This window comes from Bos javanicus, chromosome 2 (assembly GCF_032452875.1).
Source record: "Bos javanicus breed banteng chromosome 2, ARS-OSU_banteng_1.0, whole genome shotgun sequence".
In the NCBI taxonomy this organism is placed as follows: domain Eukaryota; kingdom Metazoa; phylum Chordata; class Mammalia; order Artiodactyla; family Bovidae; genus Bos; species Bos javanicus.
The window spans coordinates 134,995,507-135,021,967 of NC_083869.1; the positions used below are offsets into that span (position 1 = coordinate 134,995,507).

The window sequence follows — 26,461 nt, forward strand, 5'->3', positions numbered from 1 at the left end:
CAGATTTGGGTGGAAGCCCATGACCCTAGGAGATGCTGGCTAAAACATGGGCGTGGAATCAGACCTGCCGCTAAATCTCCTTTTCTCAGTAACCTCCCAGGCTGGCGCCTCCATCTCCCCATTTGTAGGTGGAGATTGTCACAAGGGTTATAGGGACTTCTGGGTGTTCTTAATACAGCCTCCTTCGTGCAGCAGATGTTCTGGAGACCCTATGATATGCCTGGCAGGGGTTTAGATGCTGGGAATACGTGGTGAAGGATAACCAAGGAGCCCACACGGTTAAGACAAAGGTTACTCCCAATAGTGATAACCACTGCACAGAAAAATACTGAGAGCCCATTAAGATTGGGTGGCCAGGGACAATCTCTCTAGGAAGTAGCATTTACCAAACGTAAAGGAATCAGCCCTGGGATACGGGGTAGGGGAGAGAACACTCTGGGCAAAGGACGCAGCAAGTGCAGAAGCCCTGGGGCAGGAATGAACTTGCCGCGTTACTGGGTCTGTTGGGAGCACTGCGGCCAGACAGAGGTGGGAGAGGCAGGCGGGGCTGGGTCATGCCAGGCAGCCCTGAGGACCCTGGTGGACTGATTGAAGGGAGGGCGGGGCCCAGCCTGCTAAGCGACCAGCTCAGGTTCACCTCGGGAAGAAGCTCACTTGAGAGCTATGTGGCGGCAGGCAGGAATTCTGGGCCTCGCACGGGCTCAGCGAGTGAGAAACGGCAATAAGGCTCTCCGTTTCTTCTGCCGCAATCACCCCAACCCTGGCTCAGCCCCAGGTCCGTCCCGGCTCAGACCACCAGAGGTTTCCCGCCACGATAAAGAAGCTGGGGCAGGGGGTCTCCACCAGGGAGCCAGGGGGAGCCAGGCCAGTGAGCTTGGTGCGCACCCCGATCAGGACGCGGGGCCCCGGCGGGCAGGACTGCGAGCTGGCCGACGAGATGGCGCTTTCTGAGCCCGGCCCTGACGGCAGGACTCTGCAGCCAGGTGGGGAGGCCGGGCGGGCTGGGGTCACAGCAAAGTCCAGGGTCCTGAGGGGGGCCTGAGGGCAGAAGCTGCAGCTCCTCTGAGGTGGGAACGTGTCACGTCCATCGGAGAGGGGGCTCCCCAGGGTGGGGGGGGAGGGTCTTGTATCAGGCCGGGGGAGGGGGGCGGGGGGAGGGGGTCTTGTATCAGGCCGGGGGAGGGGGCGGGGGGAGGGGGTCTCGTATCAGCGCGGGGGTGAGGAGGGGGTCTGCTATCAGGCCAGGCATGCTCAGAGGCCAGGCAGCGCCTCCCTCCTTTTCAGACTGGGGACTCAGACTAGGGCCTTCTGTGGGGGTGTTTTTCTGCTCCTCCTTCCTCAGCACCCCTCCCCAGCCCCAGAGAAGGCCCCGGGGCTGGAGGCTCAGCCAAGGAGCCCCTGGGATGGAGGGGGAGGCCCAGCCCCCCACGGCCTCCAAAAATCCGGCACCGTCCATGCAGTGCAGGGCAAGGAGGGGAACGTCCATGTCTCTGGCCTCTCACTCAGCCCCGGCAGCGCTGGCCGGAAGCTCCTTTCTCTAGAGGAGCTCTTCTTCAAAGAAAGAACCCCTTTTGGTGGGGTGGGGGGTTATCTTCCTGCAGCAGCCTGCACTCAGCTTTCCTGAAGGCCCAGACCCAGGCAGAGCACAGGGTTCCAGCAGGACACCCCCTCCGCCAGCCGAGGCACCAGCAGCCCCATCGCAGGTGAGACTCTGCGGCCAGATCCACAGTGCCACCTAGAGAAGGGACAGGGTGAAGGGACAGGGCAGCTGGACGGAAGGGGCCCCCAGCAGGCTTTGTCTGCAGACTTCTCCAAAAACCGGCACACACACACTTACACACGGATGCACACACAGACACCAACAGGAAGGTGGGTGCGTGCTCACACGCGTGTGAGACTCCTGCCTGGCTCCTGAAGGGAGGTCAGAAGCATTTCCTGACTCCTAAAAAGCCAGACTGCACTGCAAGTGCAGAGAGACCTGGGCCCACGGAAAGCTGCCCCTGACTTTGCAGCCAGCCAGCCCTGCACGCTGCTGTCGGAATCTAATTAAAAGAGAAGTCAGCAGTGGAAATCCAGGCTCATTTCTCCAGAGGCGTAACAAGTCTGTCTCCAGGCCCAAAGGGCTTTGCCTGAGGCCTGTGCAAACCTGCCAAGTCCAATGGTGAGGCATGGCAGGGGCGGGGTGCGGGGCAGGGATGGGCATGAGCGGCGGCAGCCCCAGCCCCCCCCTCACTCCTCAGTCACCTCCGCGCCGCCCAGCACCCCTCCCCTCACCAGCAGCCTGCTGGGGGAAGCTGGGTCTGGGTGCCCTGGCTGGGCCTCCTGGGCATATGGGGCAGGGATGGGTGGCACCCTGGCACCGTGGGTCCCCAGGGGGCTGAGGGCGCTTGAGTGCAGCACCCCTGGGTGGCAGGGGCTCAGTGCTGAGAGGCACACACCTCATTTTGTTTCCCAAACATGGTGTGTTTGGAGACAGGGGCTCAGAAATCCTTTCCCGGGAGGCAGCCAGGCCATCCATCAAGGCTGGATGAAACGCTACCCATCTGGCACCCCAAGTCCAGGCCGTGGCTCCCCCTTCTCACCTCTGGACCCCTCCTCTAATTTCTGGCCAGTCTGGGGCGGGCAGAAGTGGGGCGCTACCTTACCATGTAAGAGGCCTCTACCTGCCTGGTCTCTGAAGAAGGTGCCCTGCACACCGGCACCACCAGCCCAGTCATGCCCCTCCTCTGGGCCCAGGAGGCCCAGCGCTTCCTGCCCACGGGGCCCCCATGTTCCAGGCGTTTACTGGCGCCTCCCTGGCACTGGGAGCTGCTCTGTTAGGATGCGAGTCTGGACCACAAGCCTGCACACAGTGGCCCTCCGGCTCTACCAGCCTGACACCTGTCTTGCTGAATCTAGTTTTACTGGCACATGGTCACACCCACATAGAGAAGAATCCATTCAAGCAGATTGGGAACCTGCCCTCTGACTACACAGCCTCGGTCCGTGTTTAAGGACAAGAAGATCCACGAAGAAACCCTGAACTCTGCTGAGCAGGCTGGGTGGTGGTGGTGCTGGAACAGGCACAGCGACCCTGAAACCACATTGCGTGGCTGAGGCACACGCTATTATTAGGAGCCAGGGTCGGCGGCGGAGCTACCCAGCTGGCGGCAGTGGCAAAGAGTCTGCCTGCCAGCACAGGAGAGGCAAGAGATGAGCCTTAGATCCCTGGGTCGGGAAGATCCCCTGAAGGAGAAAGGCAACCCACTCCAGCCTTCTTGCCTGGAGAATCCCATGGACAGAGGAGCCTGGCGGGCTACAGTCCATGGGGCTGCAAAGAGCTGGACTCCACTAAGCAACACGGGAAGGGGGGCGGGGGGTAAACAGCAAGAGTCAAGCGTAGCCTGAGAGGCGACAGGAGAGCTCTGCGACCTTGGATTGAGTTAGAGGTATCAGTATGAACTTGAGATTTTTTTTTCCCCCTGGCCCTGTGCACCCCAATGGCAGTGAGCACACCCCTCCTTGGTTTCTAAATACCATCCCACGTGAAAGGGAAACAGGCAGGGAGCCCTGGAGAAATGGTGACTGGGGCAGGGGAAGTGCCAGGTGCGTGCAGAGTGTCCTCAGAGGCAGAAAGCAAGGGGGCAACCAAAGAGTGATGGGGAGCATCCAAAGGAGCCAGGAGCCAGCACAAGGGGCGCCTTACGGCCGAGTCTGAGACCATGTGAGCATCAAAACTAGTAGCAGTGGTCCTGGATGATAGCTCGCCAGGCCTTAAAAGTAATCCATGCGTTTGAAGTGGTAGTCAAGGAGGGTAGTTATGTGGCCGTGAAGGACAATCCTCTTAAATAAAAGTTTGCAGTGAAAATTCGCTGAGGAACAGAGTATTCTCCCGTTTTTGCAAGAACTGCCCACAGTAATTACAAAGAGAAGCTGGTACCTTGATGACAGGGACACCTGGCAGGGCCCACCTCAACCAAGCGACCAACGATGGGACCAGCCGACACCCTCCCACCTCCCAGCAGCGTGACGGGAAAGCCCTGCTTCCCTGCAGAGAACCTGGCCAGACGCTCCCACCTCATCAGGATGGAACGGTGGGGCAACTCCAGCTGGTGGGACCTTGGACGAGACACGGGCTTGGACTTCTCAAAAAAGTCACTCTCGCGGAGACCACACACACTGGAAAAGGAGGGGCGTTCTCCTAGATTAAAAGGAGATGAGGGCTTCCCTGGGGGCTCAGGGGTGAAGAATGCGCCCGCCGAGGCAGGAGACACGTTCGATCCTTGATTTGGGAAGGCCCCACATGCTACAGACCAACTAAGCCCGAGAGCCCCAACTACTGAGCCCACGTGCCCAGAGCCGCCGCCCCGATGAGACGCCCGTGCCGCCACAAAGAGCAGCCCCCGCTCCCACAACGAGAGAAAAGCCCACGCACGGCCACGAAGACCCAGTGCAGCCAAAAGTAAATAAACACATAAAGTTATTTAAAAAATAAAAGGAGACAAAAGAACGACGACCATCAGGTGCAACGTGGGATTCCCAGCCGGGTGCTGGAGGTGGCGAGGCGCGGTGGCCCTGAAAGGTGCTTTGGGGACAGACTGGGAAAACGGGTCCCTGGGCAGTAGACCCACGCGACGTTCCCGGGCACGATAATGCTTTTGAAGTTCGGTCAGAGGGCTCTGCTGAAGCATTTAGTGTGACAGGTAAAGACATCTGCCGCTGGCTTCTAAATGAATTAGTCCCAAATGGCGTGTGTGTTTATGTATGATACGGGGTACAAGCGTCAGAGCCATGGTACAGAGTGAAGTATGTCAGAACGAGAAAGACAAATGTCGTATATTAACAGGTGCACGTGGAATCTAGAAAGACGCTACCGATGGAACTATTTGCGGGGCAGCAGAGGAGACATGGGGCCTGGATTTGTGGACACAGCGGTGAAAGGAGAGGGTGAAACGGGTGGAGGTGGAAACACACACACTCCCATATGCAAACGAGACGGCCAGCGGGCTGAGCCCAGCGCTGGGACCACCTGGAGGGGTGGGATGGCGTGGGGGGTGGGGAGCTTCCAGACTGAGGGGGCACGCGTACAGCTGAGGCTGATTCGTGTTGCTGTGTGGCAGGAATCAGCATGATATTGTAAAACAATTATCCTCCGATAAAAATTGAAAAATTAAAGTTGTGTGGGGGTAGGAGGAGTTATTAAAAAAAAAAAAAAGGCTGGCCGCTGTAGGGGAGGGCCCGGGGCTGCCTTGTGGTTCCAGCCCTTCTCCACGGGGTAACTGGGTCTCCTCTCTCAATCGTCACAGAGCTGGGAGAACCTGCCTTGGGTGCCAGGTGGTTCACGGGACACGGCCAATGGGCCGTGAGGGCCCCAAGCACAGGGCTGCGGGCAGGAGTGGGCAGGCAGCGGGGACGGAGCCGGGGTCCTGCGGCTGCCCACAGGGCCGGGCCCCTCGGCCTCTCCCTGCAGCTGCTGCAGACCACTGCTCGGAGGGTCTCAGGTGAGCGATCCCGTCCCAGACAGGGCTGACCCAGCCCAGCTGCATCCTGCACAATTTACCCGCCTCCAGGTGACGCGTCTGGGCCTATTTCCATAAATTCCCAGGGTGAGCAGCTCAGCACTCCAAGTCGTTAGGGCTGAGATCATGCCACGGAGCCAGAAAGGGGGCTGGGGGCTCTGGGGGCTGGGAGCTGCGGAGGAAAACCAGGAGGCCGGCAAAGCTAAGGGCCCGCTGAGCGCCAACTGTCCACGCCCTGCGGGGCACTTCATCTTCCCGGAGGTCTTCATGGAAGAAGAGGGAAAGAACCCAGGACGGGACAGGGTGAGCCCAGGAGATCCGCCGGGCAGGGGCAGGGCAGGGGCGTGTGGCCGTCCCCCGACACCCTCCTGCCGAGTGCCCCGCAGGGCGGGGGCTGAAGGGGCCCTTGCTTCCTGGTCCCCACTCACCTGGGAGGTCCAGTCATGGGCCCAGAACCCACCCACGGAGCGCCCACCAGCACCTCCCCAACTCGCCTCCGCCTGGGGGGCTCGGTGCCCCCGCAAGCTGGGAGCAGGGCATCCCCCTCCACCCTCTCCTAACAGGCAGGTCTGAGGCTCTGAGAAAGCTGTGGGGTCAACCCTGCCAGGCAGGGGACAGCCCGGGATTGAGACCAGAGGTCACTTTTGGAGCCGCTGAACCGAGCGGCCAGAGGTGGTCTTTTAAAAGCAATTAACACACAATACCCTTCCCTTATCTGCCTTATTCTCACCAACATTTCACAGCTGAAATAAACAGATTGAGAGGCTGAGTGCCGTTCACAGAGGTGCAGTGTTTGGAAAATTCAGGGGGAAAGCCAGGATTCCGACGCAGGGTGCCACACTCACCCCGGTACGCCCAGACAGGCCCCGGCTGTAGCACTGGGAGTCCAACTCCTTGTCTGGACAAAATGGGACCGTTGGTCACCCATTTACAGGACTCCACAGCACACACCTGACCTCCACGGACAGACACCTCTGGAGGGCTCCGTCCAAAGCTTAACACTCTGCCTCCAGAATCTGACCTGGTCAAGACCAAGGGATCCTGTGCCGGGAGGGAGGCTTAAGGCGTGCCTGCACCTCTGCCTTTTACCAGCAAGTCCATTAAAGCCTCTGGGTCTCAGTTTATCCATCTGTAACGTGGGGACGAGGCCATTCCTGTCTAACGAGAGACTTCAACAAGTGCGGGGTCTCCTGGCTCAGGGCCACCCCGGAACCTAGAAGGGACAGAGTGATGGGCGACGTCCCTGCCCCAGACCGACAGCCAGTCCCAAACCTGTCTTCAACAAGCCATTTTCGAATGGACTGGGCAAAGATTTGGTGTGCGTGGTACATTTTTCTAGAAAGATGATCAATAGTTTTTACCAACATCTCTCAAGTGTCTGTAAACCACTCACCCCTCCACAGTTAAAAATTCCTGCAACAGAGGTGCCTTTGTCACTAAGCACATAAGGAAGTGGGTGCAGACTCCCTTCGGCACCGCGGCCACACCCAGAGCGAGACCCACAGGGAGCGCCCCCAGCAGGGAGGCTGTCCCGCTACCGCAGTACACGTTCTGTCTCTATAAACAGAACTCAACGTCAACATCCCGGATAAATCACAGCGAGAACCAGAAAATAAACGACGACGATGGACAAAAACAAACAACGCGAGAACCACTAACACAAACTGAAATCCCCTGTGCGGCTGGAAGACGCCTCAGAGCCCGGGCTGCAGGCACGCTCCTCATTAGTCCTATTTAATCTCCTTCTGTTCCCTTCATTGTAGAAGCCAGCCGAAGCCTGGAGGCGGAGGAGGGAGCCGGGGACCAGGTGAAGACCGAGCAGAAGATGGCTCGGGCAGCTGGCACCTGCTGCTCCTGGGCGCCCTCGCCGCCCGAGCGGAGGTGGGACGGCAGAGCCTCTGTCAGACGGGGAGACCAAACCAGGACTCAGCGGGGCAGCGACGTCCTGGAAGCGCGGGGCTGAGCACACGCCCGACTCACCTCTGCTGGGATGTCGCGCGGCCAGAGCATGTCTCTTCACTGTCTCCTGCCTGTCTCCCCTCTCCTCACACTGAGAAGGGGGGCAGTGAAGGGACCACAGGGTCGCAAAGAGCGGGACGCGACTGAGCGGGCTCAATCGGAGGACCACCGCAAAGGTTCCACGGGCTCCTCCTCACTAAGAGCCGGGCCAGCCTCTGGGTGAGTCTCCAACAGCCTTAACCCACGGGAGAGGGGTGCCGTTCACCCTGGGACCCCCTCATCACAGCTCCACCGGGGGGCCGGTCCAAGAGGGTGGGGCCGCTGCTGGAGCCCGGAGCAGGCGTGGAGGCTGGAGCCGCCAGGGCAGAGGGAGCCGGGGTGGTCAGGCCGGAGCAGGGCGAGGCGTGAGGAAGCTCCATTCCAGAAAGGTCCACCACGGAGGCCTGGCTTTGATCCCAGCCCCGAGGGACGGATGGCACTGCACCCGCCCGTCCTGCCCAAGCCAGTCCACACGGCGCTAGTCCAGGCCCCCCCTTCACAGGCCTGCACTCAGCACCCACGGCACCTGCTTAACCCACGGGCCCCTGCTCAGGACAGCCTGGACCCCAGGGCCCCTGGGCTCAGTACAGAAGGTGAGCGGGCCCTGCCAGGCAGCGTCCCGCCCTCCCACGCGGGGTGAGGCCCCGGGAAGGGCCGTGCCTCAGACCACATGCAGATCCACACCTTGGATGCAGAGGTCCCCTGAGACATCAGGATGCACGCTGACCGAGGCGAAGCCAGGACCCGTGCCGGGGGGCTGGATGCGGGGGGCAAGGGGACCAGGGCTTCCCGGGTGGCTCGGTGGGTGGAGAGTCCGCCCGCAATGCAGGAAAGTGCAGCAGACGTGGGTTCCATCCTCAGGTCAGGAAGATCCCCTGGAGGAGGGCGTGGGCTGCCACCTCCTGGGGGGTCCCTGTGACCCTGAGGAGGTCCTGCATTCACCACAAAACGAAGGCCGACTCCTCACCGGGCAGGACTTGGGAGTTTTACGTGCAATGTGCATCTCAGTGCCGAGTCCTGAGGCAGGTTCTGTAATTTTCTCCCCATTTTAGAGATGGGGAAACCGAGGCAATTGGTAGTGGAGCCAGGGACTGGAACCAGCCAGACCGGCTCCTGAACCCACACGGACCCACCGTCTAAGCCCACTCAGACCACGGCAGGGGCAGCAGGCAATGCCTCTCGAGGTTCCCACTGGGCAGATCCTCCCCCAGCCCTGCAGCCAGGCTTGCTAAGGCCATCATGTGACCGACCGTGTTCACCCTCAACACTGGGCACCAGCCCAAGCCTCTCCCCGTGTGATCCCTCCTGCCCGAGCGTCCAGTCTCCACTGTGCTGAGGCCCAGCCCGAGGCCTGGCATCCCGTGGCTCCATCCACGGCGTGCTGTGTCTTCGCCAAATCCCAGGGCATTGGACAACAGCTCCTATGGTGTCTCCTCCCCTAATTCTGCAGCAGGGCTCGGGGGGAGAATAACCTCGGGGGGTGGGGGACGCGGAAGAGCTACGTGCAAGGGGACAGCCAGAGACGCGGGGGGACAGGGCTCGGGGGGCAGAGAACCGCCCTCCAGCCACTGCCATCCCCTGCCTCCCACCTCAGCCCCCAGGCTGTACTCCCACCATCACCCCGCCCCACCCTGCCTTCCCTGCACCCTCTCCCCTTTCTCCCTCCATGGATTCCTGGAACCTGTTCCCTCGGCCAAGGGCGTCAAACTACTTTTTTTTAAACCATGAAGTCCTTCCCTCAACCTACATCTTTCAGGGCAAGGGGAGACCGACTGTTAGAAGAAAGCCCTGCAGTCTCGGTGAGAAGAAGGGGAGCTAGACCCCGGCCCTAAGCCCCCCGAGCCCCGCCCGGCACCCTCGAGGTGGGTCCCCACAGCCCCAGACCTGAGGGCAGAGGCCGCAACCATGGCTGGGAGCCCCTTTCAACCCCTCGGCACCCTCCTAGGAAGGAAGCCCCAGGCCCAGGCCCACACTCCGTCCTCCAGAAGCGGCCTAAGAGGAAGTCCCTCTGAGCATCTAACCTCAGTCCTTCGTGCTGCTAGAAAACACTCACACTCCTTTGGAGGGCAACCTTTAGAAAATCAATTTCTCAAGTTTCACCTGCCAACTTTTAATTAAAGCAAAAAGAACAGGATGACAACGATAAACGATGACAGACACATTAAAAAAAATAATAATTAAAACTGCTGAATTGAGACAACTCCATAGAGTAACAGGACCCCGGACCCAAAAGCCTGAGCGGCCAGAACACCAGGGCTCCGGGCCTCGGAGGCCCCTGGACACCCGCGGGCTTAGTGAATCTTTCCGCCCCTCACGCCGATTTGCATACCATTACCCAAAAAGCCCTGCGCCTGAATTTCGCTTTTGCAAATTCCCACCCGTTTCATGTCATAAATAAGATAGGAGACAGAAAACTAATACAGCCCAGCGATGCATTATTCATGCCGCGTCACACTGTTATGATAGATTTACAACAGCTAATACATGCAAACTGAGTTTGGGCATTAAACGTGAAAACCAGGGTGGGGAAGGCGGTGGGTGTGGGGATGCGCAGGGGAGGTCTGGTGGGCGCCGGTGCCCAGGAAGCAGAGGAGTTTCTTTGCTGGCGCACTTTGGTATCAGCAGCCAGCACCCAGGTGCCGGGGAGGCAGACGGACAGGCGGCGCTGGGCCCCCAGAGGCCGGAGTGCCAACAGCACGCCCGTGGGGAAGCGCCTTCCGCGGCCAGAGTGGAGCTCTGCAGCTGGCCACTGACCCGCCCCAGACGGAGCGCACCTCCCTGAGCGAGACGCCCTCTGCCTGGGCTCCCTGGCATCCAGTGGCTCAGACTCTGTGCTTCCGATGCAGGGGGCGCAGGTTCAACCCCGCTGGGGAAGATCCCACAGGCCACGTGGCAAGGCCAGAAAAAGTAAAAAAAAAAAAAAAGGAAAGGAAAAGAAATGCTTGCTGTCTTCACAACCCTTCACAGAGCATGCATCAGCCTGCTCCCAGCCCCAGGAACATGGTGGGGGCTGTGGGAGCCCACCAGACGTGGTCCTTCCCACGGGGTCGCCATCCGGTTAAGCTCCCACTAACCGTCCCCCAAAAGTCAGGCGCTGTGGAGCAGAGGGGCCCGCCGCTGGTGCTGCAGCTGCAGGTCACGAGGTGTGACCCAGTGCCCACGAAATGGGGGGAGGAGGCGGTCCAGACAAGCTTCTGGGGGGCGGTGGGGTCGGAGACTAATGGGAGACGGCTGCCCCCATCAATTCTCACGAGAGCCCTACGGGGTGGGAGCCAGGCCCGGGGCCCAACCGGGCGCCCTGCGTTCCGGCACTTTCCAGGCAGGGCCGGGGGAGCCTCGACCCCAGGCCTGTTTTGCTGCAATGGCACCCAGGAGGGACTGGGAAGAAGGGGAGCAGCCAAGGCTGGCAGGGGGCAGGCCGGGGGGGCACAGCCGTGCCACTGCCGAGCCCCTCTGCCCTGCGCTGGTGGCCGCTGTTGAGCGGGACCCGCCCCTGCCCCGCCTCCAGACCCTCTGCCCCGTCCCTTCCCTGGGCCCCTTCCCGCCTCTTCCACTGCGACCTCCCTCCCTGATCTGCGGCCTCCGAGGCCAACTCCTCCCGGGCCGCTTTCCCAGCTGGCCCCAGAGCCCCAAGCTGCCTCCCACCCAGATTTTCAACATTTGGCCCCAAAAGAACATGTAAAGCAGCGGGCAGCTGCCCTGCTGACCAGCCCTGGGTTGGGGGGTGGTTTTGCAAGCGCCCAGCAGCACTGACCGAGAGGCTGGCGCGCACACGGCCCTGGAAAGCTCTGCTGGACAAGACAGGCCGTGGGCCGTCCCCCGGGCCATTGCCTAGGAAGGACTCTGCGCTCCCAGTGCAGCAGGCCTGGGTTCGATCCCTGGTCAGGGAACTAAGATCCTGCCAACAAAACAGAAAAAAGACCAGGCCCCTCCCTGCTCTCATCTCTTTACGGCCGGGTGGGTGCAGAGAGACAACAGCCATCTGGAATACAACTGCAGACGGTGACCAATCCTCTGGGGACAGCGAAGCCGCTGACGTGTGCAGACCCCGGCCGGGGTGGAGGTCGGGCAGGGCCCACCAAGGAGCTGGCCGCCGAGCCGAGGCTGGGGGACGGGAAGGAGCCGCCCGAGGGACAGCCCGCGGGCACGGCATTCCTGCTCCAGGCAGGGCAAGAGCGGAGGCCTCTGCCTGCATGGGGAGGGAGCCTGGCACGTTCAGAGGGCGGCAGAGGGGCCAGCGGGGCCTGGAGCAGAGGCCAGAGACCCCACCTTCCAGTGGGCATCCCCCTCGGTACAAGGGGCCCAGCAGGAAACCCACCCAGCTCAGCCCCTTCGCCCGCGCCCAACACGACCGCCATCTTCCTCAGGTGAGGGAGACCCCCGCCCTGCCCCGGGGCCCCGACCACGCCGGCTGGGCGGAGAGCGCCCCACAAGCTTCAGGCCTCCTGTCCTGATTCTTTTTTTTTTTTAATTAAGATGCAACAGTCATCCCACAGACCCGCGTCCCCTCCAGCGATCAGTTAAAATGAACTCCAGACGACTGGATTAGACTTTGAAGGTGGCAATCGAGATAATGAACACGGAGGATGCAGTGTTGACACAGGCCCTGGTGAGCTACATTATTATTTAACAGGCCTCGCCACGGCCTCCGCGGGGATCAAGGGGCTGAACAAGCAGTTTGGGGGCGAGCAGCCAATGCAGACAGGCTGGGCGCCACCCCACGCAATCCGCAGGGTTGGGGCAGCTGCGAGGCCAGCGGGCCTAATGGAACAGCAGCCCAGGGCCACTCCCAGGAGCCCCGCCCACACAGCCGGCCTGGCCCTCCCCGCCCCCAGGCCCCCATCTCCATCTCACCTGCCCCGCCTAGACCTCCCCTGCTCCCACCCCTCCTCCCTGGTCTGGAAGCCCTCTCTCCTCCCCTGGGCCCCCACAGGGCCTGGGCCTGCCCCCACGGGCCTGCCCTCCCTGGGCCGGCATTGACCATCCCAGGTCTGCCCTCCCTGGGCTGGCATTGACCATCCCAGGCCTCCTCTCCCTGGACCGGCGTTGACCATCCTGGGCCTGCCCCCCATGGGCCTGCCCCCCATGGGCCTGCCCTCCCTGGGCTGGCGTTGACCATCCCAGGCCTGCTCCGAGCTCCTGAAGAGCTGAGATGAGGTCTCCCTCCAGCCCACCCCTCCAGCCCTCTCTCTGCGCTAAGGCCTGCCGGGCAGGACACCTCCTATCCATCCTCCGGGACCACTGACTCAGAGTACCTGCTGTGGGAGCCAGACAGATGCCAGGAAATGAACAGGGCATGTCCTTAGCCCAGAAGACACACTGGTGGAGATTAAGACGTTACAGAAAAACCCAAACGAACTTTTTGGCCAAAGTGGTACTTAAACGGATGACACTGCCCGAGACTCACACACGACAGAGACTGTGGCGGACGGTGTGGCCCCGGAGACCGCCCCTCTGCCCCCCGCGGCCAACCCGGGACTTCAGAGCAGACTCAGAGGCGGACGCCCGGGCTCCCATCCCACCTCGGCCTCCTCCTGGCTGAGTGACTCTGGGCGATCACTGACCCTCTCCGGGCCTCTGTTCACTTATCGGTAAAGTACGAATAATTAAAGTACTCACCTCACAGGGTGGTTTGAGGGTGAAGTGGGCTGAGACGTGTAAAACGCTTAACCCCAGGCCGGGTCCACGCTAAGCACTCAGTGTGTGTTGGTTATTATTTCCCTTCCTGGCGGTGGAGAAACTGCAGAAAGCACCTTTGTGCTGACACAGTTCTAAATGAACCCCCATGTCTTCACATCGGCCAGAGCCGGGCGTCCACACCCGGGGCCGCCAGGAGCCTCCCCGGCCCCCTGGCGTGGAGGACCCCCAGTCCCCCGGGGGCTCCTGGTCCCGGGAGACGGCCTGGCACAACAGCCCTCTGAGCGGAGGCATGCCCCGCAGTGAGGATGTGCCTGAGCCCTGGGGACCAGGGCAGTCTGGACAGCAGCCCAGCCGGAGGCCAGTCCTCTGGCCGGGAGCACAGAGCCCCCGGCTGGGTCTGGCGGTCACTAGCAGCAGCCAGAAGGCCGTTCCACAGCCCGGCGCAGAGGCGGGCCGGCCGCCTCTTCTCTGAGCCAGTGGCGGAGCGAGGCTCTTTAAATATGCATGGCGGTCTCCTCGTTACTGTGCGGAGGATGGCATGTGCTGAAGGCGAACCACCCACCCGCACCCACACAAACTTTTCCATTTCCAGGCCCCCTCGCGCCCTGCTGCGGGGCCTCCTCAGCTGCCCCTTCCTCCATTCCGCCTCCCCCCACCCAGGGCCTGCCTCCCCCTACCCAGGGCCCGCCCGATGCCCACCCCACCCCCGTGCGTGCAGAGCAGGGCAAGGGCCACACTGATCCCCTTTCTAAGAGTGGGTGGTCCAAACTAATCTTAAATCATGGCAGCCTCGCGCTGGATGGAGCCTTGTGGCCCCTCCACCCTGGGGACGGTGGGGCCGGAGCTGGGCTGCAAGCCTGGGCAGGACGGTGCAGCCGCTGGTGAGGGGTGGGATCGGGTGAGGGCGGGCAGGGTCACGCCTGGGCCCTGTCTTTCCCTTCATCCATCTGTCTCAAGCTCCTGGGAAGGCTGTCGGCAGAAGGGGGCCTTCCAGCCAGCGGAGCAAGGGGATGGCAGACCCGCGATGCACACACACCCCCCACCAACACCAGCGACTCCAAAGGAGCAGCTCGACTTCCCCAAAACACCACACACCCGGCAGGAAGGAGGCGAGTTAGGCGGTTACAACACTAACGAGGCCCATCCACCACTGCCGAGTAGGGCCCCTGCTGCTGCTGCTGCTGCTGGGTCGCTTTAGTCGTGTCCAACTCTGTGCGACCCCAGAGACGGCAGCCCACCAGGCTCCCCCATCCCTGGGATTCTCCAGGCAAGAACACTGGAGTGGGTTGCCATTTCCTTCTCCAATGCATGAAAGTGAAAAGTGAAAGTGAAGTCGCTCAGTCGTGACTGACTCTTAGCGACCCCATGGACTGCAGCCCACCAGTCTCCCCCATCCCTGGGATTCTCCAGGCAAGAACACTGGAGTGGGTTGCCATGTCCCCAAGCCCAGGAAAAATCTGGGAAGACACTGGCCCTGGCGAGGGGACAGCAGGGGTCTGCTTGGGGGGATGCAGGGGGCACTCATCCTTCTTCCTCCCAAATGCCTTGAGACCCAGGCCCATCAGTGACCCCGGCTGCCCCGGGGAGCCACCTCCCTTGGTCATCTTTCTCCCAGAAGGCCGAGGAGGTGAGAGGCCCCTGAAGGCAGTGACAGGGCCGGGCTGGGAAGGGGGTCTGGGCTGCAGCTAGTCAGGGCCCCCCGTGCCCACCCATCTGCCAGGGAGAAGGAGGACCAGGAAATCCAGACGCAGAGAAGGGCCGACAGTGTCCTCCCGGTGGGCCCCTCCCTGGCCTCCCCCACCAGAGCCCGCCCCAGCAGTGAGGTCAAAGGTCCCTGGTGCCACGGCGCAAGCCTAAGCGGGGGTGTGGGGGGGAGGCCAGGTTTCACCATGAGCCCCCACCCGCTTCTCAAAACCTGACAGTTGCTCCGCACCCAAATCCTCTGGTTTCGCCCACAGCGCGGCCTCTCGCCGCTGTCCAAGGTGCTGCGGGCAGAACCCACCCCACCTCCCTTTCCAGCGCCCCGAAGGGCGCTAACCAAACACCTCCCTGGCCAGGACTGGGGCTCCCGAGCATCACCTCACACAGAGGCGAAGGGACCCCGGGGAAGGGGCAGGAAAACGTGGGCTCACAGACAAGGCCCCAAGGCCCCAGAAGATGAGGGCCCAGGACCGGGAGGCTGAGCCAGGAAGGCATGGATGCAAAGGCTGAACCTCAAGCTTCGACAGAGACGGTGAGTTAGCACAGGGACCCTGAGGTTCAACCCCAGGTCTCGGGGCTCACCCTCAGCTCCCTGGGCTCAGGGTCTCCACCTGCCAAACCAGGACCTGTCATGCAGGATCCAGCCCAGACTGCCTGGCTGCTAAGTAAGCTGAGGCAGGACCAAGCGGGAGAGGAAAGATGGTCCTGGCAGGAAGGCACGCAGCAGGGTCAGGCTCAGGCTCCCCCCGGCCTGGAGGCCAAGCTGGGAACCCAAGCAAATCAAGCAATAGGGGTCGCCACCAGAACACCATGCAGGGTGGAGCCTGGGCTGTGGCGAAGGGGCTGGGCATGGTTGCTGGTCAGTGACAGGAGAGGGTCCAGGCTGAGCCGGGAAGGACCCCCAGACACGGCCCACATCGCAGCGGCCGAAGATCAGCAGCGCGCACGGCGGGACGAGGCAGGACCCGGTGCTGGCTAAGCGCCCCTTCCCCGTGGGGTCCACACTGGCTGAAGAGCCCGGCGCCCCGAGTGCCAGCATCCACACCAGCTGCTCCCTCAGCACAGCCGGGTCCGGGCTATCCCTGGGGGCACAGGGACCCCAGCCCCACCTCCCCGGGAAGCAGCAGACAAGACCGAGGAGCGAACCCACTGCCCAGGGAGCCCTCAGGGGACCCTTCCCCTCTCGGCAGCCCTGAGGGAGCGTGTCGGAGGGGGTAGGGGGCGGCCCCGCGGGGATCCCGGCCCCCTGTGTGGCCCAGGAAACCCTGACGACCCTGAGACACCCCCGGGAGCCCAGGGCAGCGCCCGGCAGGGTGTGAGAGGGGTCAGCAGAGGGGACGCCTGGAGACTGCCCCCTGGGGCCACGAGCTGTGAGGCAGGGCCTGTACCTGAGTCTGCAAGCTGGTGGCGTCCAGGACGGTGACCCGGGGCCCACAGCTGGCCCACACGGCCTCCTCCAGGCTCAGCAGGGCGCGGACGGGCCCCGGCCCCACAGGCAGGCACATGGGCGGGCTCTCCAGGTCCCAGGGGACGCTTCCTGCAGGGAGAGGAAGCCGGCAGGTCAGCAGAGGGTGGGAGGCAGCAGACAGGTTGGGGCCCCCCAGCCCTCGGAAACTAGGCCTCCGGGGGGTCGAACTCGCCTCCAGGCTCCTCCCGGCCCCGGTCCTGCCCCCTAGCCCCTGCTTCCAGCCAGGATCCAGGCTCCTCCTGGCCCCAGCCCTGCCCCCCAGCCCCTGCTCCCAGCCAGGATCCAGGCTCCTCCCGGCCCCAGCCCTGCCACCCAGCCCCTGCTCCCAGCCTGGCTCCAGGCTCCTCCTGGCCCCGGCCCTGCCACCCAGCCCCTGCTCCCAGCCAGGATCCAGGCTCCTCCTGGCCCCGGCCCCGCCCCCCAGCCCCTGCTCCCATCTGGTGCTCTCCACTCCTCTCCCCTGCCCTCTGCTCTCACCCCACACGCACGCCGAGTCCGCACCGACTCCATGCCAGGCCCCGTACTCAGGGCTGCAGAAGCAGAAATAAATCTGCCCTCACACACCCCGCCCTCAAGAAAACCCCCAGTGGTCGGCGAGACCAAAAGGTTAATCAACAGCTACCACACAGGAAGGCAGGATGACGCGAGGGGAAGTGTCCTGCCAGCAGCTCACTGCGGACCTCGAGAGCCTCTCTCTCCTCCTCAAGGCCTCAGTCTCCCCATCTGCAGAACGCGGAGGGCGCCACCAACAAGACAGTCTCTGAGGACTTTTCAGACACCGTAACTTACTGAGACTGTCCTGCCTTCTCACAGACCTTCTCACTCACCCCAAGGCACTCTATCACCTCTACTGAGATCTCCCATGACCTTCCTCCTCCAGAGATGCCACCACCCCAGGTATGGAAGGAGGAAGTCCTCAGAGGCCATCGGCCCTCAGCCCATGATACCTGAAGATGGGCAGATGAAGGGACCTGGCCCAGCGTGGAATGACGCTCTCCCCTGCCCACCCCAGGGATGCTCAGCTCACCCAGAAACAGACCAAGGATTTCCCCTGCTCTGAAGTCACACCTGATGCCACACAGAACCCCCGTGGCTGTCCTGTCCTGCCGGGGTACCAGGTGGGCCAGGAGGGTTGAGCAGGAAGTAGGGCCCACCCCTGAGGGGTGGGAGGAGGAGGGAGGAAGTAGCCTGGGCTGCGTGCCAGGGCCCAGCCCCCCCAACCCTCCTCCACAGGGTCCCTGGAAGGGTGCACGGTAGCCCTGGCACAGGCCGTCCCTCCGAGGCAGCTGCTGGGCGGCATGATGGGCACCATTGTCCACAAAGGAGCCCCTGGGCGGCAGAGCAGATTCCACCCCCACCACATCCTCCCCTTTCGTGAAACGGGTCCTCCTCTCCCCTTCAGCCCCCCTTAAACTTAGAAGATTCCTAGCTCAACTGAGTTAGGAAACACACAGACACACACCCCCCCATCAACCCTGCCCAATCAACACACGTCCGGTTCTTCCCAGCCGTGAACGCGGGACGCAGGCTGGGCCGGAGTCCTGGCTGCAGCCTCTCAACCTCTGCACGTCCCTGGACAGGCGCCGCCGCCACTGGGAACCTCAGCTTCCTGGGCTGTAAAGCAGGCGTGATGGGCACGCCCACGCCTCGCAGACGCGGCCGGGCTCGAAGGAAACGGCCGCGTTTAACACGGGGAAAGCGCGGACAGCGGTCGCCACGTTCTGTTATTCGTGAGCGTGCCGGGCGCTCTTTCCATGAACTCTCACCAGCCTGGGTGCAAGATTCTGTTCTTTTCCGTTTTACCACTGAGAAAAGCGAGGCGCAGGGCTGAAAGAACCAGACCAGATCCCCCGGCTGGGCAGGGCCGGCGCGTGCAGCTCTGGGCGTCGGCTGTCCCTGCCTCGAGGCGGCCGCCTGCGCAAGCGTGCGGACCTCACTGGACGCTCGCGACCGCAGGGGCCCGGGAGCCCGGGACGTGCGCGCAGCCACCCCAGGCGGGGGCGTGCCGGCCAGCCAGGGCTGCAACTCAGCTGACCCTGGCCCCCATTCCCGGCTGCTCTCTCAGGTTCCAAGAGTTTCCAAAGATCTCCGGGCCCAGGGCTGGAGTCCAGGAGGGAAGAGTGACCACAGGCAGCCGGGCCTCCACAGCAGACCATGACCCCACCCCAGGAAACCAGAGCCACAGAAAGCCGGGCTCTGAGCGCCCCCCAGCGGCCAGAAGCCGGAACGCCCGCCACTCGGGCAGGTTAGGAAGGCAGCGGTCAGGGACGCTGGCACCACGCCCCAGAGCGGACACGCGAGCCCTGCCCTGGGAGCAGCTACGGCCCCCCGGGCCCTCGTGCCCTCTGCCCTCCTGGGACAGTGCCTGCCTGGGGTAGGGGGTAGTGTCTGATACCCTTGAGGGTCACACGTGTCCTGACCACCCTTCCACTTGCTGGGTGTCTCTTAAGAGACCTGGCTTCAGGACAGAATGATTAATGGCTAAAATGTAAAAACGCCAGGGAGGTTCGAGAGGGAGGAGGCACACATATATTTATAGCTGATTCACGTGTTGTCTGGCAGAAACCAACACAACATTGTAATGCTTCCAATTAATTAATCCTCCAATTAAAAATGCTTCTAGAAAGAAAAAAGATTTAATAACACCAACATCATTATATCAAAAAGAACACAGGACAGGAATTCCTTGATTCAGGGGCCCATGGTAGGACCCTGAACAAGAGGCTTTCCCTTGCTGGGACTCGGTTTTCCCACCTGCCCCCCAAGGGGATGGAATTCAGCTGAATCAACGCTGGTGCCTCCCTGGATTTGTCTCAGTTCTCTGGGGCATCCCTGGTGGCTCAGCTGGTAAAGAATCCACCTGCAATGTGGGAGACCTGGGTTTGATCCCTGGGTTGGAAAGACCCCCTAGAAAAGGGAAAGGCTCCCCACTCCAGTATTCTGGCCTGGAAAACTCCATGGGGCTGCAAAGAGTCGGACACGACTGAGCTGCAAAGAGTCGGACACGACTGAGCAACTTGCACCTTCAATTTCACCCCTGGTGGCCAGCAGGGTGACACATGTCACAAGCAGATCACCTCTCACCCCAGAGTTCTGGGCTCTAAGAATCTTACCAGCCTCCACAGGCCGCAAGCCTAAGAATTCAGTCAGGATCAGTGGGCGCTCTGGGCAGGGCCAGCACCCTGCCCACCCCAAGCCTGTGGGGGTGTCCATCCCTCCTCGCTCTCCCTGCCCTCCAGCGGCTGTCCGTACACAATTCCAGAACAGACACCCACACCTCCAAAGTCACACCCGCCCGGCATGACAGCCTGTTCGTCTGGGCCTGGACCCGCGCACGCTGGGTGAACGGAGACCAAGGCCTGTCACAGCAAAGGTACCTCCGAGAGGCAGGCATCCCCCGCCACGGGCTACAGGGCAGAAAGCCCAACAGGATCCTCGGGGGTCTGAGGCCAGAAGGGAGGACAAAGAGAAAGTCACTGAGGCCAAGGGGAGCCGAGGGGCACCCAACACCCCGAGAGTGGTCGACACAGTCACAGAGGCCAAGGGCGCCCAAGGGGCCCCCAACACCCCGAGAGTGCTCGCAACAGTCACTGAGGCCGAGGGAGCCAAGGGGCACCCAACACCCCGATTTGGCCGTGACAGTCACTGAGGCCCAGGGGAGCCCAGGGGCAGCCAACACCCTGAGAGTGCCCGTGACAGTCACTGAGGCCGAGGGGTTCCCAAAGGGTAGCCAACACCCTGAGAGTGGTCACAACAGTCACTGAGCCTGAGGGGAGCCCAAAGGGCAGCCAACACCCCAAGAGTAGCCGTGACAGTCACTGAGGCCGAAGGGAGCCCAAGGGGCAGCCAACACCCCGAGAGTGCTCGCGACATTCATTGAGGCCGATGGGAGCCCAAGGGGCAACCAACACCCCAATTTGGCCGTGACAGAAACTGAGGCCCAGGGGAGCCCAGGGGCAGCCAACACCCCGAGAGTGCCCGTGACAGTCACTGAGGCCGAGGAATTCCCAAAGGGCAGCCAACACCCCAAGAGTGGTCGCAACAGTCACTGAGGCTGAGGGAGCCCAAAGGGCAGCCGATACCCCGAGAGTGGTCGTGACAGTCACTGAGGCTGAGGGGAACCCAAGGGGCAGCCAACACCCCGAGAGTGGTTGAGACATTCACTGAATCCGAGGGGAGCCCAAGGGGCAGCCAACACCCCGAGAGTGGCCGTGACAGTCACTGAGGCTGAGGGGAGCCCAAAGGGCAGCCAACACCCTGAGAGTGGTCGAGACAGTCACTGAGGCTGAGGGGAGCCCAAAGGGCAGCCAACACCCTGAGAGTGGTTGTGACAGTCACTGAGGCCGAGGGGAGCCCAAGGGCAGCCAACACCCCGAGAGTGGTCGCAACAGTCACTGAGGCCGAGAGGAGCCCAAGGGCAGCCAACACCGGGGAAGTGGTCGGGACAGTAATGACGATGTTGGGATGGGAGAGGCACGCGTCCGTCCCCGAGCTCCGTGATATGCGCCTCTGACTGGCTGCCCCTGGTGCTCACAGCCACCCTGTGAGTAGGGGTGGAACATGCGCCCACTTTACACGTGGGGAAATCAAGGCCCCGAGAGGAGAAGCAGCAGCAGTTCCAGTCTCTCACAGTGGGACCCGATCCCGACAGCCTGACCCCTCAGCCCACCCCTCACCCGTCCCGTCTTCTGGCTCCTCCGACGGTCAACTGTGGCTCCCATCCCCAGTGGCTAACCAGGGACAGTCCTGCAGCCCCACCAGGCCTGGTCAAGTCCCTGTCTCTGCTCAGAGACGGGCCGGGAGTGCAGGGAATGGACAGAGGGCGTCCAGGCAGCTGTGCCCAAACTCAGGATGGCAGGGGCGGGCTCACCTGGCACCTCATGAACGCGTCCCTGCTGAGTGAGTGAGTGAAGGAAGGAAGGAATGAGCGCCGATAAGCAGAGATCCTGAGGGCAGCACACATTGCCACGGCCACACTGCTTGGACTCTGAGGCCCCCCAGCTCCGACAGCCCAGGGCTCCAGGGGACCCGGTGACCCCAGAATCCTCACAGCCATCTCACAGCTGCTGGACGCTTCAGTCTCGGCTTCGGGGTCCCACCCTGGGCACTGAGGGCCCGGCCCTCCCCCGACACCGTGCAGCTCCCCTGAGGACACCGTAAGCTTCCTGCCTGCTCGCTCGCCCATCTGTAAACCTGTCTCGTCTCCCTCTGTAAGCTGTGCGGGTGGGCTCACGGCCGGTTTGTTGGCCACCACATCCACGGGGCCTAGTGGGCGCTTGGTAAACATCTGGGGGACAGACGTCTGAAGGCAGGACGGCTGCCCACGCACCTCGACTTCCTCCTCCAGGCCAGACAGCACCCCACTCTGCCCAGAGCAGCCAAAGCCCCCTGAAACCTGGAGGACTCCAGTCCTGGGAGGACACTGAGGCTCAGGTCTTGGCTCACCCGTGGGACTCCAGAAACGAGGGTGTTGGGTCCACGGTCCCCAGTGGCTCTTATGGATCTGAGCAACCCCAGGCAGAAAGTCAGTGGTTAGACCCCAACCCCCGGTGGGTTGAATTGTGTCCTCCAAATTCATTCATTCATGCCTCAACCCCTAGCACCCAGCACATGACCTTGTTTGCTGGTAGGGGTGCTGATGGAACTGGTTAAGATGAGGTCACGCTGGAGGAGGGTGGGGCTCTGAGTCCAAGAGGTTCTCTGGACACAGGCTCCCCAAAGAGAGCCCCACGTGAAGATGGGGGTTATGCTGCCACAAGCCAAGGACCCACCTGAAACTGGGAGAGAGGCCTGGAACAGACCCTTCCCCAGCACCTTCCGGGGAGAGCACGGCCCTGCCAACACCCTGCTCTCAGACTTCCAGTCTCCAGAATGGCAGTCAGTAAATTAGACCACGGAAACCACTCGGTCTGCGGTACTTGGTCATGGAAGCCCCGGCACACGGATACACCCTGCCCACCTCCTCCCAACCCGCACTCCCAAACTGAAGAGTCAGGAGCCAAGAGGGAAAGGGCCCGAGGCAGCCCATCTGGAAGCTGGGGGGTGCCGAGCAGGCCGGGCTGGGCTCCCAGACTCCCACAGGAGCCAGAGGGTGGCCATCTCCCCAGAAGTCCTGGTGTAGATTGCCGAAGATCTGAGCCCGGACTGACATTCACACACACGGTGTGTCTGACGGGGAGAGGGATCGCCCCGCCTCCCTCTACCCCCTTTAATTAAAAACTATAAATGCCTTATCAAAAGCTAATTTAAAATACCAACACAGTGCCAAGTGGCAAAAAAAAAAAGCTCAGTACAAATATCTGCTTATAAGCTGCAGCAGGCTGTGAAGACGCAGCAATCAGAGGCAGGGCGGGGAGGCGCGGGGGCGGGGAGGGCGGAGCAGGAAGGCTGAGGCTGAGGCACAGCAGCCTCTGGGGGTGCTGGTCTTGGACCCGCTTCCCTCCTCTCCCGCTCTTGTCCTTGGACTGGGAGCTGAACAAGCCATGAAGGACGGGGACCATAGCACTCCACATCCCTTCCTGCACCTCAGCATCAGTATCCATGAGGAGGTCATTCTCGAGGGTCGTGGTGAGAATTAAAAGACCGCACCACTTGATCCTGTCCTGGAGCACAGCAGCTCAAATGCTGTCCACCTTCCCTCCGGACGTCATCGTCTGTGCCGCTGCCAGCTCGATCAAACAGTGCAGGCCAAAGTGCCTGACCCACTGGGCGCCGACTGTGCCGGGCGCTGTGCTCTGCCTTCACTGAAATGCTTACCCCACCTGTACCTATGAGCAGCGGGTGTTACTATTATCCCCATTTTACAGATGAGAAAGCCGAGCCACGGACGAGCAGCTGCTCGCCCACGGACACTGCTGTCATCAGGGCAGAGCCCAGAGGTGAAGCCAGGTCTCTCTGAGCCCAGAGACTCGCTTCCTATGCAGCAGAGTCTCCTGCCAATGGGCTGAGCTGTCCATACGACAGGGAGCGCCCCGTCCCTTTGGGGACCCCGATGGGGATGAGGGACCTCCAGTCTCTCTAGCACCTTCATTCCCGGACTCTGCTGAGCTGCCTCCTTGGTCTGCCTCCCACAGCTTCTCTGGTCCTGGATCTGACTCTTGGTCGGGGCCCAGGGCAGCTCCCAGAACCCCCAGCACATCCTTACCGCTGGTCCGAGGGTAAGCGGCGAGGGTGCCATCCTGCAGGCCGGCCAACAGGTGGAAGGGGCTGTGTCGCAGGCAGAGCACGGGCTGCAGGCCTGGGCTCCGGCAGGCCGCCAGGCACTGGGTGCCTGTATCCACGCTGCTGTAGAGCAGGATGCTGCAGGGAGAGGCGGTGACTCACTCAGCCCCCCGCCCTTCTGGCGAGAGGGTCCAGCCCCCACCTCCACCAGCTCAGCCTGCCTCCCCCTGTGTGACCAAGCCATTGCTCAGACTTCTCCATGGGCAGCCTTTAGGGGGCAGAGCCACGGAAAACAGGGGGCTCTGGACACAGCACAGCCGGGGGGCTGGGAGAACGGTTTTCAGGGTCACATCTGAGGGCAAATCCTGCTGACTGTCCCCCTCCAGCTGGCTGGCCTGGACCACTGAGCCTCAGTCCTCTCTGAAAAATGGGGCCGTGATGCTTACCTCACGGCCATACCAAGGAACAAATCCCCAGCGTGTGGACTGCCTGGATGAAGCTTGAAAACGTTAGGGGGAACGAGAGAGGCCAGGCACAAAAGGCCACACACTGGGTGGGCCTGTTTGGATCACGTGAGCAGAAGAGACAAATCCAGACCAATGGATGGGGAATGTGAGGTGATGCAGAGGTTCTGGGGGATGTGACGAGAATGTTATAGGAACAAGTAGTGGTGATGGATACACATCATGGATACTGGATGGACACATGGATGGATACTGGGAACCACTGAATTACATGATTTTTAATGGCTAAAATGATCAACTTTATGTAGTTTGATCTCATTAAAAGCAAAAAGTGTTCACCAGGCCCCTGGGTTCCGTGAACCCAGACCTGGACAGCACGAAGCCTCTAGTGCCTCCAAGTTGGTTCTAAGTATACTGGCTTTCAGCTCCTCCCCCGGTTGCTCGTGTGGGAAACAGGCCACTGCGAGGCTCATGCTCCTGGCCCAGGGAGCAGCACACAGCAGGTGTGCATAACATCCCCGGACTCTGCGGCAGGTGCGAGGAGCACACAGGCACGAGGATGTGGGGGTGCAGCCCATCTCAGGGTCCTCTTCACAACCATGTTCACAGTCCAGTTAACGGGATGAATATTCACCCCCCATCCACATGGCTGGGCCTTCCAGCAGGCCAGGCTCTGCCAGGGGCGGCCCCTGCTGCACGGAAGTGTTTGCTGACTCACCAGCTCCAGGCAGGTCTTACAAAGGGGGAGCCCCCTCTGCCAGCAGGTCTCATAACCTGGGCACACTCCGCACCCTCACCTGCCCTGCAAGGCCAGCTGAGGCCACAGACGGGTGGACACGGCCAATGACAGCAAAGGGACCTGAAGTCTTCACGTGGCCCACGTCCTGGTGGGCACTCACAGCAGCCCCATGTGTGGGGGATGGTAACACCCTTCACAGAGCGGTCTCACAGCACACGAAGTACAGGCCCCAGACCCAGCTCTGCCTGACACGGAAGCCAGAGGCGCCCATGGTGCCACACTACCAGGAGGAAGCCGGGTGGCACAGAGCAGCTCCTGACACTGGCTGGGCATTGTGGACCCCACTTCCTGCTCCTGCTCCCCTCTTCCTGCTCTGGGCCCCCACTTCCTGCTCCTGGACCCCACTTCCTGCTCCTGAAACCCACTTCCTGCTCCTGGCCCCTCTTCCTGCTCTGGGCCCCCACTTCCTGGTCCTGGCCCCCACTTCCTGCTCCTGGCCCCCACTTCCTGCTCCTGGCCCCCACTTCCCGCTCTGGGCCCCCACTTCCCATACCTGCTCCCCACTTCCCGCTCCTGGCCTCCACTTCCCACTCCGGGCCCCCACTTCCTGCTACTGGCCCCCACCTCCTGCTCCCAACCAGGGGCACCGAATGTTGGGGGTGAGGAGCGAAGCTGTAGGGGCAGTGCCCAGGGTGCCCAGCCCGCCCTGGCCCAGGCCCCTCACCTGCCGTCCTGGAGCCCGAGGCAGATGGTGGGGTGCACCCCGGCCGAGGCGTCAGCGGCGGGGCAGCCCTTGTCTCCGTTTCTGCCGTCGCCCTCCTCTGGCTCTGGAATGTACTCCATGCAGAGCACGGGGGCCGCCAGTGGGAAGGACTTGACCGTGCGGGGCGAGGGCCGGTTCAGGGAGAAGATCTCCACCTGGCCCCCCGCCCCCTCCTGCCCGCCTCCAACCTATGGCAGAGACCAGAGAGGCCGTCAGGTGAGCGCCTCGTGGGCGGACGCAGACGCAGCCCCTGCCCCCAGTGACCCACCCCGAGCATCTGCTTGTCACGGGGCTTAGGCACCAAGAGAAACATGCCCTCTCCTGCCCACGGGCATCCCGCTGTCACTGAAAGCCACGTGTTCCCAGCTGCCACAGCAACAAGTGAGATCCGGGGCCCGAAGAAAATCAGGAAAAGAGCTGAGGTGGACTAGGTACCCAGCCAGCTTTCTATTTCCTTATCTTTAAGGTAAATTTCAAGCAACAGAGAGCGAGTGTACACCCTGCCCTGTCTCCTTCAGCTTCATCTCTGCATTCAGCACATGGTAGACGCTCATTATATCCCTGCTGAATGGATGGAGGGATGGATGGATGATCACAAGGATGGATGGACAGAAGAACGGACGGACGGGATAGAAGACTGGGTGAATGGATGATGAATGATGGATGGATGGATAGAAGGGTGGACACATGGTTACAAGGACTGATGGATGATGGATGGATGGATGGATGGATCAACAGATGGATGGAAGGGAGAGCAACTAACTGAATGAATGGGTGGATGGATGGGTAGATGAATAGATGATTATAAGGCTGGATGGATGGATGGAAGGATAACAGATAGATGGGTGCATGGAAGGAAGTGGATGGATGGATGAAGGTTAACGGATGGACGGAAGGATAGTGGATGGATGGATGAAGGTTAATGGACGGACGGAAGGATAGTGGATGGATGGATGAAGGTTAACGGATGGACGGAAGGATAGTGGATGGATGGATGAAGGTTAATGGACGGACGGAAGGATAGTGGAT

The 26,461-nt window shown here is 61.7% G+C and overlaps 1 protein-coding gene across 13 annotated transcripts in view; it reads right to left on the minus strand.

Moving 5' to 3' along the window:
- ARHGEF10L (Rho guanine nucleotide exchange factor 10 like) overlaps positions 1-26,461 on the minus strand; it is a 169,982-nt gene that overhangs the window by 12,540 nt on the left and 130,981 nt on the right. For all 13 annotated transcript variants that reach the window (XM_061395356.1, XM_061395293.1, XM_061395362.1 and 10 more), the window contains 3 exons: positions 25,394-25,620; positions 23,450-23,604; positions 16,226-16,374 (listed from right to left, as the gene is read on the minus strand). In XM_061395356.1, coding sequence (XP_061251340.1) covers positions 16,226-16,374; positions 23,450-23,604; positions 25,394-25,620 — 531 coding nt within the window. The remainder of the gene's footprint in view (positions 1-16,225; positions 16,375-23,449; positions 23,605-25,393; positions 25,621-26,461) is intronic.